At 41.6% G+C, this 19,528-nt stretch overlaps 1 protein-coding gene across 5 annotated transcripts in view; it reads left to right on the top strand.

Annotated features, from left to right (window-relative positions):
• Window positions 1-257: 257 nt before the first annotated feature.
• SMAD3 (SMAD family member 3) overlaps window positions 258-19,528 on the top strand; it is a 72,725-nt gene continuing 53,454 nt past the window's right edge. For all 5 annotated transcript variants that reach the window (XM_086620631.1, XM_086620628.1, XM_086620630.1 and 2 more), the window contains exon 1: window positions 258-463. In XM_086620631.1, coding sequence (XP_086476757.1) covers window positions 258-463 — 206 coding nt within the window. The remainder of the gene's footprint in view (window positions 464-19,528) is intronic.

The following is a 19,528-nucleotide window of genomic DNA, read 5'->3' as shown; positions in this document are numbered from 1 at the left end:
GCCGCCGGGGAGAGGCGGCGAACTCCGGGCAAAGTTTGGTGCCGCGGGCCCGAGGCGCTGAGGCACCGGCGGGGAGGGAAGGAGGGAGGGAGGGAGGGAGGGCGGGCGAGGGGAGCGGCGCGGCGCCGGGCCAAGCCAGGCCACCGCCGCCCGGGGCCGAGTTTTGTGCTGCCCGCGGCGCGGCGGGGCCTGCGCGGAGCGGAGCGGCGCGGAGCGGAGCGCGGAGCCAGCGGCGGGGCGCTGCCGGGCGAGCCAGCATGTCCTCCATCCTGCCTTTCACTCCTCCCATCGTCAAGCGGCTCCTGGGCTGGAAGAAAGGGGAGCAGAACGGGCAGGAGGAGAAATGGTGCGAGAAAGCGGTGAAGAGCCTGGTGAAGAAGCTGAAGAAGACGGGGCAGCTGGACGAGCTGGAGAAGGCGATCACCACGCAGAACATCAACACCAAGTGCATCACCATCCCCAGGTACGGGCGGGGGGGGCGGGGAGCGCACGAAACGAGGGTCCCCCCTGCCGGGGCACCACAGCCCCCCGCACCGCGGCCCCTGCCGGAGGGGCCGGCGGGGCGGGCGCAGCCGCCGGTGCCCCCGGGGCGGGCACGGCGGGGCTCGGAGGCCCTTCGGTGGCAGCTTTCTCCCGAGGGACCCGGCGTGCTCTGGCACAGCCTGGCAGAGGGCTTGTTTTGCTTTCCGCTGCACTTAGGTGCGGTGTTAGTCCTCTCCTGCATGCTCTATCCTGGCTCTGTATATAGTTGTTTTTTTTTTTTTTTAAAAAAAACCCAACAGATCGGCTACAAAATAGGATTACTGTTTAGTAACGAGAGGAAGAAAGTAAGAGGGGAATGCAGGGGAGAAAATGTCTCCAGCCGAGATTATAAAAAGAAAAAAAAAAAAGTTGGAAGCGCTCTGGATTACAGTTCGACTTAATGTGGATACTCTCATTGTCAAAAGTTTCAGCCTGTTCGCTGGTACTGTTACATTAAGACTTTCTTGTGATTAATGTATCAGGAAAATGGTTTTGTTTGGGTTGCTTGGTTTCTTCCATATTAGCTAGACAGATATTACTCTGAAGAGGTGATTTAGAGCCCTGCTGTGCATATGTTTTCAAATTACTTTTTAAATCGGGAATGCAAATGGCATAGCTGAAGGGGCTTGTTTGGAGTGCAAAAAAAGCATGTGAGGGTGAACAGAACTGATTTTTTTTCCCCCCCATTTTTTGAATTAACATAGGTTTTATTTTTAACCTCCACTCCGAGATCGATCCTTAAGACCATTATAAACCATAAAGGACGTGCATATGAGTATCCCATCTAAGAAAAAATTTCCAAATAACTTTCAAATAGCTGGCTACAAGTGGCGTTTTATTGCTGAAGATTTGTTGATTTCTGTGAACTCAGCCAGATGACTGCTGATTCTGTTACTGATTGTTGTTTGAGGGTACTTTTTTTTTTTTAAACAAAGGCCAAAGTTCATCCCAAATATTTGAATGCTGCATAATTGTATGCTTCTGCGTGAGAAGATACCTCTGTGTGTGTGTATTCATGCTTCTCTCTGGCGCAAACAAATGTATGCTTTCTTGGTTGTCAGAATGATTTAATATGCAGTAGCTAATACAAAGCAGCATCTGTTGCATGAAAAAGTGAAGCGAGTAGCTTAGAAATGTGGATATTTGGAACTCCTAAAATTTTCTTCCAACAACTGTAGTGTTTTTTTTTAAAGAAAAAATAAAGTCTCCTTATCTTTTTGGCGGTGAATGACTGTGGCTAAGATTTTGGCCAGTAATGCAAATAAACCTCTCAGCCTTTGTTAGAGTTAGCCTGGCTTCGCCTGGTTCGAGCAGAAATCAAAACCTGTAGAGCTACCAGCCCATACAAATGCCTTAAAACCTATGTTTTTAAATTCTTGGTAAGCGGTGTGCTTTCCACATCCATAATACCCCATTTAAACCACTTCCCTGAAATACTTAGCATTTCAAAAGAAGAAAATGACTTGAGCAGCCCTGCTGATGTGACCTGGGTGTTGTGTCTAGCTGATGCTGACCTGTTAGGGAGCGGAGCGTGAAGCCTCTTGGTGCTGCTTTTACCAGTAACAAGGTGGCTTAGACAAGGGAGGAAGGTTTTGATATTTTATGATTCAAAGGAAGCAAAGAGATGGGTGGACTACGATGTTTTAATTTAGAAAAATAATTTTAAAGCTTGAAAATAAGTAACAACGCAAGCAGATATCACAAGTCATAAAAATATTATCACCTCTAGAGATTGTTTCTACCATGCAGAAATGAACGTCTTTTTCCCCTAGACCGTGCTCTGTTAAAAGAAATCTTTATAGGAATTAAAACATTTCATGTTCACTTACAACACAGAGCCTGGATCCTGCAGATCTTAAACCTTGGTGTGGGGGAAGTGTCAGCATGTTTTGTTGGTAGCTCCTTATGGCTTGGCACTATTTTTTAAACACTACCCTTCATTCATATGTACTTTTATTATTGTTTAGTATGTATATTACAGAGATCCAAACGAGTGGGATTGGGTTAGTCTTTGCAGCAGCATACTGAGAGGTTAATATCTGTATATCAGAGGAATGATGTGGAAATGTGAAACAGCTTGTGTGAAAGTCGATGGCAGAGGTAGAACTGTAGCCAGGCCTTGTGACTTTAAGAGCTGTGTCTTCTCCTCTGGACTGCCCTGATTGTCCTAATGTATCTGTGAGTCTGATTATCATGTCATTTGAAATTAGTATTTGTTTGCAAGATGATTTCAGTATGGTTTTAGTTTGTTGTTTGGTTTGTTTTTTAAATATAATTCTGCATATGTCATTTTACTATTTAGTCAAATAAGTATGTTGGGGGGAAATCATCATTAAGTATTAGATCATGTTGTACATTGTCTGAAATGCATCAGTGGACTGAATTACAGTGGAGCTATGCCAGTGATGACTCTGGCCCAGCAGGAGTAGGGTAAGTCCAAAATTAGCTATTGTATCCATGAGACGAAGCAAGTTTCAGATGTAAAAGTGCTTGAGCTTTGCAGAAACATTGCACACGGGAATAAGGGCCACACAGCAAATTCCAGTAGTGATCAGGTGGGATTGTTTTAAGAAAGAACAAGAAAATAATTCATTTTTGCTGTAGGGCTAAGGAATTAGAATGCCAAATTTATTCCGACTGTCATTTTTATCTACTTGGAACTGGAAATATACATACCACATTCTATCTGCTGATGGATTATTAAACAATGAATAGTTCATTTGCTTGTGTATTTGTTTAGCAGGTATTACTTTTCCAAGCTCTCCATTTGTAAGACGGTGTGACAGACACCTCAGGCCACAGGTTTTCTGTTGGAAGGACCTGTGGCAGACAGCAAAAGGCTGGAGAGACCTTCAAGGATTTCAGTGTAACACTCTGCTGGCAGAATTTTTCCTTCTTGTTTTTTCTGCTGGAGCAGGAATTAATTTCCAGCTGAAAAACCTACCAGTCTCAGACCATCTGATTGTTTCTTGTGCCACGGTTATGGCTCGTTTAGAGGACCTTCCTCCCTCCCTCGCCTGGCATGCTGCTGCCAGAGCCCATCCTTCTCCAGAAAGGACCTGCCATTAAACCTCTATGCACTAAGCTGGTGGGCTTTGGTGTCCAGGAACATGTGATGAGCATTTAGTAATTTCTAAAAGCTGTGCAGTATATACAGGCTCGCTGATATGGGACAAGACAGTAATTGCTTTGTTTCAAGAGCTTGAGTGGCACTACACATATTAAGACATAAATCTCATAAAATTTTGTAATATATTTCCATATACATATTTTTCTTTTGAACCTGTTACTGTCTTTTTTTTTTTTTGTATCACCAGTGGTTTTAGGGGAGCCAGGATTCTTGTATGTAAGGAACACCTTCTTTTAAGTGGTGGCTTTTTTTAATTTAGAAAATAGTTTTGAAGAGAGGTGGGTGTTATTTCTTGTGGGACTCATCTGATAAGGATAGAATGTACCATCTGAAAAGGAAATGTGGCATGTTTGCTTCTTAAAAGCAGCTGAACAAGGTGGTCCTTAAATGATTTACACTTTGGTGTGGAAAACCAGGGATAATACATAAGTGATTTTGGGAGCATCTTGGGTGTGAGCATACCTTCTGTTGTGTTGGAAGGTGACCGCACAATGTTTTCAAGAATTGACCATGTTCTTAGGATTGCCTTGATACCAGGAAAATCTGAAAGCTGTAAATATGGTAAGTGGCAGAAGCTGTCTGCAAGACTGGGAAGTATGTTGTTCTTACGAGACTGGTGCCTGTCTGGTTTCAGTAAATAAGCAAAGGGCCAGTCATAGTTTTGTGTGTCCATGGGCAAATTTGTAAATGCATTCTTAATACCAATTTTAAACTACCTTATTTTTGATTTGTCCTGTCCCTGTATGTGAGGAGCTTTAACATTGCATAGACTTGTTTAAGAGTGTCCGCACTTGAGATTAGATTGGTGTACCAGTGGTGCACTGGAGATGATGACGGGGCAGTCCCTGTGTGCAAACACAGCCTTGCTGCCATTATACTTGCTAGCTCCCTGTTGCTGGTAATTTTACTGCTTCAGGACTGTGTTTGCTAACCTATGTACTGGTCTAGCTTTATGGGCAGGTTTTTACAGCCCTATCCTAACCTTTGTGCTGCCAGAACTGTGCTGTTAGCAGTAACCACATCGGCTGGTTTCGCTGTGGCAGTGATAGCTGCAGGGTAGACACTGCTTTTATAAATCTGTTTGCTAGTTACAAAAAAACCTGTTTGTAACTAACTTTTGTGGCATTAGTGTGAGTTTGCAGGTCTAAAGGTGAAAATACAGTGAATAAGTGCACACAGGCCTTCAGTCAGGTGTACTCTCTGCCTGCAGTCCCACTTGTCCATCAGCACATTTCTCATCTTCCTCCTTGTCACCTCCCCAAAGGTCAAACCCTTGTCTCTGGGCATAGAAGTTTCTGCTCCCCACAGCCCCTCTAACCTCTTCTCCCCACCCTTGGATGAAAGAGTTACTGGATAATAGCGTGTGCAGTTGACTTCTAGTGCACTGTGTCTATGCCATTTTGAAAAACAAAACACTACTGTTCAATAATGTTGATAAAACCAGTTAGGGAGGAGCTACGCATTCAGTTATGTTGGCAGAGATGGAGGAACTGGGGGAAGAAGGGAGGTCAGAGGAGAAAGCATTGTCTTGCTTTGCAGCCCCTTCCCTCGAAGTAGTTGCTGCTTGAATAGCACGTCACACCCAGCCCTTAGTAAAATGTCTTAAATTTGTAATCTGTCTGCAGCCAACCCATTCAAAAACCCATTTATTAAAAAAATAAAAAATATTTTTTTTTTTCCCCTGAGATGTGCAGGCCAGCATTAAAACCGATGGTAAAACTTTTGAGTTGAAAAGACTACACAGCAATGTTCATATAGAACATTGATAGGCTAAGGGGGAAGAAGTGTATTTTACTATTTGTTGAGATGTCTTCAAATATTCATATCTCTGCCTTTTTTTCTTCTCCCTTTTCTCAAGGGACTCAAATATTTAAAATAGCTTCTGAAAGGACTCATAAGATTCTCATTATATTGTGTAGTAAGTGTTGAATCTTTGTGAAATAAAATGTTTAAAATGGTTGCTTAACTTTTATAGTATTAGGAGAAGACCCTGAACATTGCAGTCATTTAAATATAATGAGAAATAAATGCAAAAAATTGATGAAACCAAGAAATACCCACTGTATGGGATTATCACATCAGGGATCCAATTAAAATGAGCTCTTCTAATAAATATTGGTTTAATAATGTAAACTTGTGATCGCTATATTATCGCAACAGAAATAAAATTAACAAGATTTAATGGACTGAGCAGCCATTAATTTTCACTTGTTAATTTATTAGGAGCTTCTAATGCTGTTAGATGCACAGTAATGCCATTATCCTGCATGAACTGCTTTTTGAAATAAACAGGGCCAAACGGTGCTTGAATTAAATTGAAATCAGATTTTATTCCCTTTTTTTTTTCTTTCCCTAGCTTTCCTCTATGAGTGCAATTAAATTTTCAGGGATGGGATGCAGCACTCTCTTCCAGTAAGGCTTCTGAATAGTCCTAATTAACTTTTGTCCTTGTCTGCCTTGATGTGCTGTGTAAAAAGCTTTTTCCAGTCCAAAGCTGATTGTGGTGATTGGCAGTGAAGAGAGCAGACAGGAGCGAGGGGAATAAAGACAGGGCAGAGGTTCTTGTCCAGACACTCTAGTTGTAGTAGGCTGCCTCCACCGAGCTTAGCAAATGTTTGCTAATTACATTTTGTTACATGCGACTTGAGTCTGAACATAAAGACAAGGAAGTTGTTAATAACTGGGCTCTTGTCACTGGTAGCACAACTTTCTGCGGAACTGAAGAGACAATAATGTGTCAATTGTTGCAGTTAATACTGCTTTTAAAGGTGTTTTGAAGCCTTTTAGACCTGACCCTCATTTGCTCATGCATCTCTTTACTCTCACTGTCAGAATGGTGGGACTTGCCCTTAGGCAAGCAGGGAAGTTTGATTGCTACTGGTAGTCTGGCTCTGTCGAAACAGAATAAAAAGCCAGAGCTTTCTTTCTGTATTAAAGGCATGATCCTCCAGAAGCCTAGGTCGCAAATGTGAGCAGAAATAAACTACTTGTGCATAGTAATAGAAGACCTATTAAAAAAAAAAAAAAAGGTAACCCTTATCTTCAGAAGAGCCCAACCAGGTGAGAAATAATAATGCCCTGCTTTTCAGAGGGTCACCCAGGAATTGTGTGAGCTCCAGAATAGGAAATCTTAAATCTCGTTAAACCTAAGCTGCTGTAGCTGCACTGTTTCAGGTATCCAAATTTGCTCCTTTAGTGACAAGGTTGGTTTCTCTATCCTACGTGGTTGTGTGTGGTGCAGACAGACTTCAGGCTGTTAAGAATGAGCAGGTCAGGAAATCTGTGGGATCGTGCGTCCCAGCAATGGCTCCAAGTATTGAACTGTCATTCCTTTCTCTGCAGTGGAGAATCTCCACCTGGACAAGCATTGCTCAGCATGAGCAATGGTTGCTGGTACTGGCCTTGCTTACATCCAGAGCACAGTTCTGAAGGAGCAGATGTCAGTGGATAGGAGCAGCAGTGGGGAAAGGAAACAGGGAAACATAGGGAGAAAGTGGTGGTTGTTCCTTGTGAGTTTGATTCTTCAACCTCCTTGTGTGCAGAATTGTGCTATTCCATGAGGAGTCAATTTGATTGTATTTCTAAAGCATCAGGAGCTGCTGTCAAAGGGAAGACCTGACGAAATGATAAATCTTACTGGTGAGCCTTGTGAAAGAACATACTTAAAAATCCAGCAAAACCTACCTGTTAGAAGTATGACCTGTGTAAGCCTAGGAAAGGTGAACAGGTGATCTTGCTTTTATTTGTCACTAGAAATACCTTTACAGCTCACTTGCTATTCAGAGCTGAGGTTTTCAGGGCAAAGAAGTTGCACATTTCAGGTGGTCTTGTGCCTGGGGTCTGTGTGTGCCTGCCTTGTCCTAGGGCACGCTCACCACAGATGGGCCGCGTGCCTGATCCTATGGACAGGAGCATCTGCTTTTTGATCTTCAGAGGAACGCGCATCAGTTTACAAAAGGTGAGATCCGTGAAGCCCAGAGAGAAGACCACAGGGGACAAGGTGTCAGGAGAGTCAGTCTGTCTGCTTGGGTCCTGTGCTTCCTTCAGGCTTTGGGCTCCTCAAGAAGGAGAATCTTAAGGTCGAAGTATTAGGTGGACCCTCCTTAGCTCACTTCATAATTTGTAGTTGCCTAATCTGAAAATTTCATTCAATTTTTGCTTACAAATTGTGTCACAGGAAAGGTCGGTGATTGTCTTTGAATTGGTAATGTTCATTAACCATAACACAATCTTTTTAGAAAAGGAAGTCAGAACAGAATTCCCCTCCTTTGAGGTGAAGCTGCAGCCAGCAGTGGTTGAATGAAGGATGCTGATACTGGCTCTCCTTTTTCACAATAAAAGAGGAAAAACTTTGTCCTTCTTGTTCTAGTTGCTTGAACATGAAAAGAGAAACTCACTTACTCTTCACAGATGTAGAACAGTTAAAGTTGACAAAAATATTGGGCTTGGTAGAAGACATCTGTGGAACATGAGAATGCCTCTTTGTTTTTGTGTTGAACGTGCACCTGTTGTTGCTTTATCTACTTAACAGCTAGAGAACACTTTTTTCCCAAAATTTCATTTCCCTCTGTAACTGGATTTGAAGTGTTGCTGTGCGGGAAGACCCAACTACAAGCACCTTTAGTTTTGTTATGCTCAGAAAGACCAGATGTGGTTTTTTCGTAGAGATACAAAGTCTGTGGTTTCCATACATGTGGAGCTGTACAGAGAGGTCCTTTTTCTTCTCTGTTGTTCCCCTTGACTCAGACGCGTAGCCAGTTTGTGGCACGCGTGTAACGGTATCTGAAAAATTATCTCAGTGTTTAAAAAGCACTCTGCCTAAAAGACAGGCTAATAAGCGGCTGGAGTCTGAGTCTTTTCCCACTCTTTTTGTGTTTGTGTAATTACATGGATTTGGGTAAATTCACTTCTGATTTACATGCAAGTGAGAGTCAGGCCAGCACAATAAAGCAGCGGACTGAGAACAGAGGATAGAGGTGTTTGTAGGTCGAGTATTATCTAGTTTTCTCATTTAAATCCAGAGTTTTTGGGGCTTCTGTGGGTTCTTCTTTGCAGGACTTGAAGCTTGCCCAGCAGAGCCTGTGAGACCTGAGGGCTCCGGTCCCATGAAGACTGGACTGGTCAGCTCTGGGCTGGAAATCTGGCAGAAAGCCAGGCAGGATTGAGCTGGAAGTTTGTTGAAAATGATACTTCTCTGCAAAGCATTTCCTTTTCTGAGGAGTTCTCACTCCCGTTTCATTGAGGGTTTTCTGATGGGCGCTAGTGTGGCTTGGCAGAGGCCCTCCGTGTTTTGTAGCTGAGATGCCCCTGGCAGTGGGTTTGGTGTTGGCAAGTGGCTCCTGATCCTGTGCCTGTGCAGAAGGCGGCATTTGGCTGTTCTCACTGTGACTATTTTTTTTTTTTAATTTTTCTTTTTTTAACCGTTTTTAACCAGCTTGCATACCAGTGGTAAAACCCTTATAATGTGCTTCTCCCTGAGCCCCCTTCCCACCTCCCCTGCTACACAGCTATACAAATACAGGAAGGAGGAGGGGTTTCCTCCTGCATGGCCCAGATAAAGCCCACCCACAATTACAGGCCTTGAACTCAGAGGAGCACAAGGTCTGCTAATAACATCTATCCATCCTTTCTTTCTTCGCCCCCAGTCAGCAGCCTGCTGGAGGAAAGCTCTAGAATAGTTATTGATGTTGGCCTGGAACCTTCAAGCATAACTCCAGTGAACTCTGGAGACCCCAGATTAATTATCTTGTAAGAGTTTCATGACCTTGGAATGGTGAAACTTGCACACGATTTGGCTAACCTTTCTCCATATCTGCTTCTTGGGCCTAAATTTACCTGACTTACTGAACATAAGCTTCCCCATAAGCCAAAACTGTCTTTTTGGCCTGTTAGTGTTATTGTTTTATTATTTCCTCTTCAAAATTTCTTGCTTTTTTTTTTTTTTAATGGCCAGTCAAGTTTTTGCAGAAGATGACTGTTAGAATGGTGGAAAATGGAAACCAGCTGCTTTGAGACCATGGCATTAAAAACAAGCTGTACAACATAACTAAATGTAATTCGTTTTTAAAAGTAGATAATCACTGCCTGGTTATCAAAGCTAATACTACTTTATAGCTAATTTCTGTCACCAGTAAAAGTCTGTTGGCAATCTGCAAACTGTTTTGAGTTTTGCTCCGAATTAGATGCCGTAAATAACTTGTGTGTAGGTAGACAGCTGATCATTGAAGCTTTTTCCTAAATCTGGTTTTGCTTGTTTGGTAGAACTATAGACTGAAAGTTCATGTAGAGAATTGCAATTGCATATTTGTTTTTCCCAGTCATAACTGAATTAAGATAGGTTTTCAGTGGTGGATTACTGCATAATGAACGTACATTGTGGTTAGGGAAGACTGAAAACATCAAGTTTTGTTCCATACCACTATGTAACATCGAGCAAAATGTTCAACCTGCTTGTACCTTGCTCTTAACTACCTGACAAGTACAGTACTTGCCTCACAAGGATGTCAGAGAATTTTAAAGCAGTTGTGAAAAGCTCTTAAATTAAATCTGAAGAGGCAGACTCTGTTGCAAAACCCAGTACCTCGCTACTCCAGAAACCTTTCTGAGGCCGTTCAGCATCTCATTCGTACTAAGAAAGCAGTTTTAATTTTTGTTGGAAACTTGATTTGAAAATATGTAGGTACTGCGTCAGTGAGAATATTAGAATTCCACAGATGTTTAGTGGTAAACCTTAACTGGCTTTGCATAATATTTATCTATTCATCTCTGTGCTGGTGCCTCCTGTACACATGGAATATTTTGACTGGTTGATACACATCATACCACAGTGGTCTGCTCCTGAGCTTAAGTTTGAGGTCTGTTAGCACAAGTCCAGGGGAAACACTATACATGTAGCCTCATGTTTTTGTTTAAGTAATATTATATAACCGTGTGTGAATTTAATGCCATCCAAATACAAAATGTTAGATGAAATAAATGTGTGTCTGTCAAGCGATTGTGCTGCTGCTAGTGGACTTTTACAGGCACGACCCACAGCAACATGAGTTGCAAAAACTAAACGTTTCTATATCTATAGCTGTGTCTTTTGCTGAGAGTGTTGGGCAGTCACATCTATTTGCTTTAAAACTCCTTTGCATCTGAAGACTTCTGGTGAATTGTTTCGAAAGATGACTGAAAACTAATAGCTGGCCATCTGGCTGGAAACATTACTAATTAAGCTTTCCCTTTTAAATAATTTACAAGTTTGAAATAAAAACTCTTTTGGAAGGTGTTGAAGCAAGTAGAATTCAAATTCTTGCTGTGGGAAATAGTGTTTTTAATGTATCTCTTCACTAAAGTTGAGGCTTGAGAAGCAACACTTGGATCATGGTTACTGAGATTTCCTAAGCAGAACGACCTCTGGATTAGTCCTTGTGTGTTCTAAACGGTTACTTTCTTTGAAGGACAACAATTAAGCTTCCATGCTGTCACCTACTCCCATTTAAAAATAAAAACAATCACCTTTACTATGCAATATTCATTGAGTCCTTTTAAAGACCTTTTCATTATGGTCACTCCAGAACCTGTTGAAGGGCCTGTGCCCTATTGATGGAGGAGTGTTTGTGGCTTCTGAGTTCATACCATACTTCTTAAAGTTCTTTATAGCACAAGGATTTCTACCCCCTTTGGATGATGGGAAGAGTGAAGTCCTGAGAGTTTGGCTCACTTACCTGAGGTTCCTGGAGGGCAGGGGCAAAGTGACGTTCAGGGTGCAGACATCCTAATGCCTGCTACAGTGTTCCCTGTACAAGGTAGAAGTGACATTGCTCTTGGGTGTGCACCTTCCCATGCTCTGGATGGAAAACAGGTGTCAGCTGGAAAGCTGCTCTTTCTGCGTTATACCAATAATTAATCATGTAGCATTGATAATTGTATTCATAAAACTAATTTTTGATTAAATTCAGGAGGAGGCCTTTAGCATTTTAGAATCGCAGACTCATAGAATGGTTGGGATTGGAAGAGACCTTCAAAGGTCATCTAATCCAGTACCGTGCCATGGCCAGGGACATCTTTTACTAGATCAGGTTACTCGAAGCACTGTCCTGCCTGACTTTGAACACTTCCAGTGATGGAGCATTCACAACTTCTCTGGGCAACCTCCACAGAAAGAAAGTATGAAAGTGCTGAAGATAACACCTCCTTGGATACTCAAGAGGTGGTATTTCATTATGTTTGCATATTTTTCAGTCTTGGGATGAGTAAAACTCCTCAATTGTCTTGATTTTTCAGTACCTGAAGGGTACCTAGCAATTCTTACTGGGATGCCTGAGGGCCAGAAGGCAAAGCTTTAATTCAGACCTCTCTTGAAGTATTGCAGTTCCTGGTAAATGCACTTGGAGATATATCTTAGGATACTGGAAGAACTCTCTAGCCATTTAGATACATGGAATGGTGTTTGGTCATGAAGGGAGAACCCTTAAATAGCGTTCTAGGTTAAAAGAATAGTTTCATGTGAACATCCCCTCAGTTCCTCCCTTTAGTTCTCCATTTTTTGCTAACGGTGTCTGTGCTGTGGAACGTTGGTGTGCCAGACACAGACGAACCATATAAGCAAGTTAAGGCCTTGGAAATGATGGCTTGAAATTGAGTTTTGTAAGTCACTGCTTTGCATGCCAGGCTCTACTGGTTTGAAAGTCCTGTTGAGATAGCTGCTTCTAAACAGGAATAAAAATAGACATTTGAGTGTGCTGATTTTAGAATTAAAAAAAAAAAAAGCATTTATTGGCTGATGACTTTGAAGCTGGAGACAGTTTTATATTACAGAGCTTCTCACTCTGCTTATTCTCTCAGTTCCCATTCTCTCCCCTCTATTTTTTTTTTTTTTTCTTTTTCCTCTTTTCTTGCTTTCTATTTTTAGGATGGCATTTCAGAGTTTCTGCTGTGGCAGGCCAGCTATTCCAGAAGAAAAAGAAAGAGGAAAGGTGGGAGGCAGAGCCAATGTGCACTAATAGTCTGTTATTAAATTGGCTCCTGAGTGCTTATCTTCAAAGTCTGTATGTTTCCAGTTTATCTGGTAGTTGATGAAAGATCTTCTTGCACTTGAAGCCATTGATTATATGCATTTGAACAGTCTTCGTGCACTTCAGTAGAAGAGAGGAAAAGTAGGATGTTTAGGATTGGAGAGAGGCCATTAGAAGTTTTAGGACAATTCTTTGTGTATTTTATGGGGTTTTTTTATATGTGTGTGTATGTAATTTTTTATATATGTGTACATAAATAAATAAAAACTTGTGTCCAGTACAATTAGCTTCAGGTAGAAACTGGTATTTTAATTAACCGTTCTATGGAGAGAAAACAAAAAAAAAAAAGGAAAATATTGTAACTTCATTAAAAAAAAGTTAATGCTCTGTTAACATTTTAACAAAATACGAGTAGCCCTTGTTTAGTATGTACATGTGCCTATATAAATGAAATAATGGGGAATTAAATGAAATAATTTTCCAGTCAGCTCTAATGCTGATCAGAGATTTGGTTGGCTTCAAGGACGTAAAAGCAGGGAGAAGGAATTCCACAGGCATGGAGTAGTTAGTGCATATGGATGCGAAATTCCTCCATCCCTCCTGGTGAAGGGGTCGTGCTGCTGTGTGGCCCTGCTGGAACTGTTTCATGGGGTGCTGCTGCCCACGGACTCTGCGGATTTGTGCCTTTGTGACTTGTGTTCTCCGCTATGTGTGTGTGTTTGTTTAGGGGCTGCGGTGGGTTTTTTTGTTTAAATATCATTTTACTCTCTTGTGCTGTGTCTGAGAACCTTACACAACAGAGAAGGATGGTTACTCGGAGGGCAAGGAAATGAACAAAAATGGTCTTTGTTATGAAAGCAAAAGGTATTACTTAACGTGACAATGCCTAAAACAGTCCAGGCATAGGTGTTCTTGTTTTTGAAGCCTGAATGGGATTTGATTTTTGGTTTTGTTTCAGCAAGTCACATATTTTTTCATCTGTGTGACTTCAGGGCTGATGTTTTTGCATGTGTAGAGCAGCTCTGAATTTACATCACTATGAGAGAATAACTAGGGAAGCCTAAAAGACTTTGTCCCACTTCTGCTTCAGAATCGCATCTTGATTTTACAAATCCATCCTTAATTTTGGTTTGCAATCACTGTGCTACTCGGAGCTATGAAGAATATTTCTCTAGGTTCATTTGAGGATTGAGAATTGCCAAAAGCTGGCTGAAAGTTGGTCCAGTGTAACTGCATATGTAATGTATTGCTATAAATTAAATCACTGAGGAGTTATTTTTAGAAGACAAGGATTATTTCAACACAAGCTATAACTTTTCTACCAGTGATTCAGTAACCTATTCTTATTGGTTAGAAGTTACACTTCATGTTGAGTTGGATCCTATGCTAGGTTGCAGGATTTTATTTTTTTATTTTTTTTTTCCTAGCAAGGTACTCAAAGGTACTTAGCCTCTTTAGAATAAACAGGAGACAAACCCATCTCTTGATTCACAAAAACTGATATGCGTAGTTGGGTTTGTAGCTATCATGGAGACCGAGATCTGCTGCTCAGTCTGAAGTTGACGATCCTTTGGGAATGCTGGTGTGTGTTGTGCAGCAGTCTGCGTGGATGAAACTGCTCACGCGGTCTTGTCTTTTGAGAAATTTTGGAAAAGTTTTCCACAGGCTGAAGAAGTTGAAAGCCACCGTGAATGCCACGTAGTTGGCTCGCAGATGCATCCGAGCCAGCTTGTCGCAGCAAGCGGCGTTCCGTTAGTGGAAGCTGTGATAGCAATAACCCCTGCTTTTATTTGTCAGTAATTTTTTATCTTGTACTTTAACCCCAAATATTTTCTTAATATGCCAATGAATGGCAGAGTGGATTTGGACAGAGTGAGCATCTCGTGCTGCGCTTCTGGGAGTTGGGCTCGATGATCCTTATTGGGTTCCTTCCAACTTGAGATATTCTATGATCCCAGGATTCTGTGTCTCAGTAACGTTTGGAAGCCAGGTTGATTTTACCAGAAATGACAACTCCGAATTATCTCATTTCCATGTACTTTCATGCTGTCATATCTCTACATATTATGATACATCAGTAATGCAATTTTATTTATGGTTTCCACTTCTACAAGCATAGTTCTTGTTACCTACAAACCACTGCAGGAATATTACTCACTGGGCAAACCGCTTGACTTTGAAGAATGTGACTATGAAGAAGTGTTTTGTTTTCTCACGTCCCACGCCAGTGACTGGTTGTTTCTTGTCACCGTTGCTGCCAGGGACTGTTCAATATAAGTTTGTGGCTTTACTAGTGAGTAGGTGTGTCGCGATTCCTGGGTAAACAGGCATCTAACCACATGCAAAGCCATTACACTTGGCCATTTGGTAACTGTCCTTATGAGGTGCCTCTGAAGTGACTGGCACTGAAGATGCAGACTCCCTTATGCTTTTTGATGTCCCCTTCAAAGAAAAGGCTAAAGGATGTCTCATTGTGTAAGGTAAGCAGCCTGTTAGTGGTCATGTCCTCTGATGAAGAACTTGAGTTCTTGAGATATCCTTAGTCTAGCACTTTCCGTGAGGGTTGACAGCATTTTGCATGCTGGAACAAGGAGTTATAACAAAGCGAAATGTGGGTGCGTTGCTGGACTCTGAAGATGTTCCAAACCCGCCTGGATGCGTTCTGGTGTGATCTGATCTAGGTGGTCCTGCTCCGGCAGGGGGATTGGACTAGATGATCCTTTGAGGTCCCTTCCAGTCCCTGACATTCTGTGAATCTGTGTGGAAGGTGAGTAGCCGTGTGACCCTTGTGCAACAAGTAAGTGAGCAGCCTTTGACATATCCCTCCATCTTCTTAACCGAGTCCAGCTCTGCAATTCAATCATTTGTTAGCACACGGATAAGATAATTGTACAAGAAGCAGCATCACCTGGCAAGTGCCTGGCCTTCCCACGCGCAATAGTCTACCTCCCAGGTATCTTGGATAATGCAGATGTGAAGCATTCTAACTTTATGGGACTCTCTTCTTCTTTGCAAATGAGCTCGCTCACCGCTCTGTGTTTTGTCAGAGATGAGACTGTTTCAGAACATGGATGCGTACTGTCATTGCCGGGAATTGTGCCTGGAGTGTACTGAAGGAAAATATGCCTCTTAAAATAATTTTCTTCTAAGTTATATCAGAAGAATCTTGTATAATGTTAATATTTGTTACCATCAGGTGACGGTGTTCATATGCATCTCTAATCGATGTAGCGTTATTTTCCTCATCTTTTTGCCTTAGTTGAAGCCCTTCATGAGATTATTTTGGCTAAAACCTCTTATTCTCCAGTATTTGGTCTCTTCCTCTGCAGTGCACCAGCAATACTTGAAGTGATAGATCAGCACTTAATAAAAGTGGGATTATCTCTAAGCTGGATATAAGTAGGAAGAGCTTACTGTGGAAATTACAAGGTTCGCTTGTCGTTAGGGATTCATTTCGTAATACTTAGAGTAACTTTCATTGCAATAATGGGCAAGGTGAGGGTCTTCAGAGGACTTTGTCACTAACTTTTTTACTACTTGCAGAGTATTTAGACTTTGGCTGTTCAGACTGTTCAGGTGATCTCTCCGCAGTCATGCAAATACCACAAGCTGTTCAACTTGTTCATTTATACTGTTGGAAAGGCGGAGGGGGAAAAACAGCCTTGACTCGCACCCCGGAGGGACACTGTGCAAAACCAGTCTAAGGTTTCTGGGCGGGAGCTGTGGAGTTTTCTATTCTTTTGTTTATTATGCTTTGCTTTCTGTCATCTCTTAGCAAATAATGAATAACGGTAATAGTATGCTGCAAGACATGAAATCTGGAAGCGTTTATTACAATGTGTGTGTGAACCATAGTCATCACCAGCACTTATTTTCTCACGGACTGGCCTAGTGACTGCCTGGGGGAAGAAGCTTCCAGCTATCTTTGTAATAGGGTCTCGGGGACTCTGGTATTCTGCTTCCCAGGTTCCCTGTGCACAGCCTTTACTGTCCATTCTGCAATCAACACCTGTCTCTAATTTCCATTAGTGACAAAGGGCTCTGCCCGCTGTATAAAACCCTTTGCTCTTTGGGTGTAGAGTACTTTGCTTTTACAGTCAAGGGCTAGGAAACACCACAAAAGCAGATAAAAGCTAATTAAAGCAGTTGCTGCATAGGCCTAAAACAAACATAAAAAAATGTCTTTTTCTTCCTTCCCTTTGTGGTTTATTTTTGTATTTATTTTTGATATGGAGGAGGGGTGTGAGCGGGGAAGATTTATCTCAGCATGAACGCTGAAATTTTGTTAGGGTTTGTGCACAGTTTGTTGGATTTTTGTATGACTTTCCCCTCCTTTAAGAACTGCTTTCTTTAAAATAAGATTTCCAAGATCTCAGTCCTGTAGTGAGCTTCCCATGGTCAGCCCTATGTCCATGTGGAGCTGTAGGAAGCCCTTTTGCCCTGGGAATGCTTAGGATGAGTAATAGCAGTCCCACCAAATTCACACACGCTTGAAATCAGACATGTTCTGAAGAGTCTTGCCAGATCGAGTCTCATATAACTCGGTGAAACTAATCACATGTCTAAGTCTAACCATATGATTCCCTTCCTAAACCCTGCAGCTGCTCGTGCATGGCTATGGTATTGCCTGAGATGTCAGATGTGTGTGTTTTTGAGGGAGCTGCTTTGCCTGCGGTAATATTCCTTTAATTTTATTTTTTCCTTTTTGTAGCAGATCTGGTTTACAGAGGGGTTGCTGCTACTTCGGACTCTAAAAGCGTTTTGGAGAGGCTTGCTTGTAAAGTGGTTTTTCAGCTTGCAGTGAGTGCAGTCTGCTTACAAAATATATGTTTAATATTATTCTTTGGGTTTTTAAAGAAAATGGAACATCAGATAATTAGTTTAGCTCCTTGTTTCTAGAAAGCACATCTCTACTGGCAAGCAAATGTAAAACGAAAGGAAGCGTTTTGGGACTGAGTAAGGATTCAGCTTCATGTTACACCTCTGATTTAGTCCAGTAGTAAATTGCCATTAAAAGGCGTAATCTCATTTCCGTCTATCTCTGTGTGAGTCTGCTGCCTGCTTGTGCAGAGCTTACGATAGTTCTCAGAGTGTCTTTTTATCTTTATGGCAACGAGATCACCCAGCTTGATATCTTGTAAATTGTGCACTTTTAAGTCAGACTTGTGGGTAGAGTTTTGACCTCTGTAGAGAAGTTAGTAACCTGTACAAGTGTGTCTTCTAGAAATGCTTCCTGTCTGCATTTAAAGATACCGAGACAGATTCCACTCTTCTCCATTTTTTTCCAACAGCTAATAATCTCTTCACATTTAAAAAAAAAAAAAAAAAGGTACCGTATTTCAACCGTATTTCATCTGCAATTGGCCTGGCGTCAGCTTACAACATTGCTTCATTATACCTCTCTTGGCTAAACTGAAGAGTCCTTCAGTGTTCCCTTTTCCCCCTCTGATAAACATGCTCTTACACTGCTGTGGGTCCGTCATCATTTGGTCAGTGTCTTAATAAAAGCAATGGATTGAAATTCTTATCTCTTTTGTGTTAATACATTTTTTTCCCAGTCCTAAACTGGTTTTGTGGGTGTATTTTTACCAAGCTGTACACAGCCAATTGCCTTACAAAAGTCTAAACATACAATGTCTGGAAAATTACCTTCTTTTAACCAAATTTTTCCTCTGATAATGGAAATAAAGTGAATTTGAGAAGACCTTAGAACTAGATTGCCTAGAGTTGTGATGGTCTTTAATTCTGCTGTGGTCTTTTAATTTTTTCACTGGGGATAAAATTTACCCTGTACCTGCTTCTAGAAGTCCCCCATCCCTCAGCTGATGTTAAATTTTGTCCCATGATGAGGGTTTTTATGTTTTGGTTTGTGTGCCCTTGTAGTTTGTGCGGTCCTTCAAAGGAGCTTTCTGAAGAGCCGTTGTCCCCAGGAGCACAACTTGAGCAGCGTAACATATTGCAGATTTATTCTGAATTAAAGTCTGTGGTTTGCCTCATGATTTGAGAGGGATGGGAGAGAGCATGTTGGAACATGGGTGTCCCCATGGCCTGACGTTGACTCTCTGGAAACAAAACTTCACAAATTCCTCTGTAGGCAGTGAGAGGTGAGGCAGCTTGCCATGGACCTGACATCTGACGCAAGAGGCTTGATTTTTTCCACCTGGAGAAGTCCTGTGATTATTTTAGTACTTCTGATTCTGCTTAGAAATAGTTTTGAATAGTATGGACTATTGTAGGAAGGCGGGCAAATTGTCCGGAAAGATGTCTAAAAAGGTTTCATTTAAAAAAAAATAAAATCCACTGTATACATCACCTATGTTGGAGTAGAGCAATGCCAGGTTGTGAACAAACTCACGTGTGCTCTGCTTAGAAGCATCGAAGAGGCAAGTCAGAGTTTAGATTTGAGTGTGATTTCTGTAATTTTAGGAATACTGGAAGTTTAGGATCTCCTGTGTTACTTCCAATTTGTATTTGGTTTTATTTAAGATACTGGTACGGTTTTTACAGTTCCAAGAGAGGTGTGGGAATATATTAACAATACTTCAAGTACTTCTTTTACGGGTAAATTCAGGACAAACCAGTATCTTGTTGTTTCAAGCTACACTTAGCATTTCTGCCCTGAGGAGAAGAATATGATTACACAGCATATAAGGCTTGCTTGGACATGTTGTAGTGAATGTTAAATAACTGTTTGGTAGCAGCACGCGTGCTTTTAGCTTAGTAAATATACATTGTGGTAATGTTAGAGAAGACCTCAAGATTATAATTATTTGAAATATGCTTTACAAGTGCTTAGCAAAGCAAACCAGGTTGTAGACTCTGTCAGGAGCACACACTCTAAGGAGGTGCAAGGTATTTTCATTCACCCCGTGTGATT

The sequence above is a fragment of the Tauraco erythrolophus genome, chromosome 14 (assembly GCF_009769465.1).
Source record: "Tauraco erythrolophus isolate bTauEry1 chromosome 14, bTauEry1.pri, whole genome shotgun sequence".
NCBI classification, from domain to species: Eukaryota; Metazoa; Chordata; class Aves; order Musophagiformes; family Musophagidae; genus Tauraco; species Tauraco erythrolophus.
The sequence above is the reverse complement of the archived record's forward strand: the minus strand, read 5'-3'. Positions and strand labels throughout refer to the sequence as shown.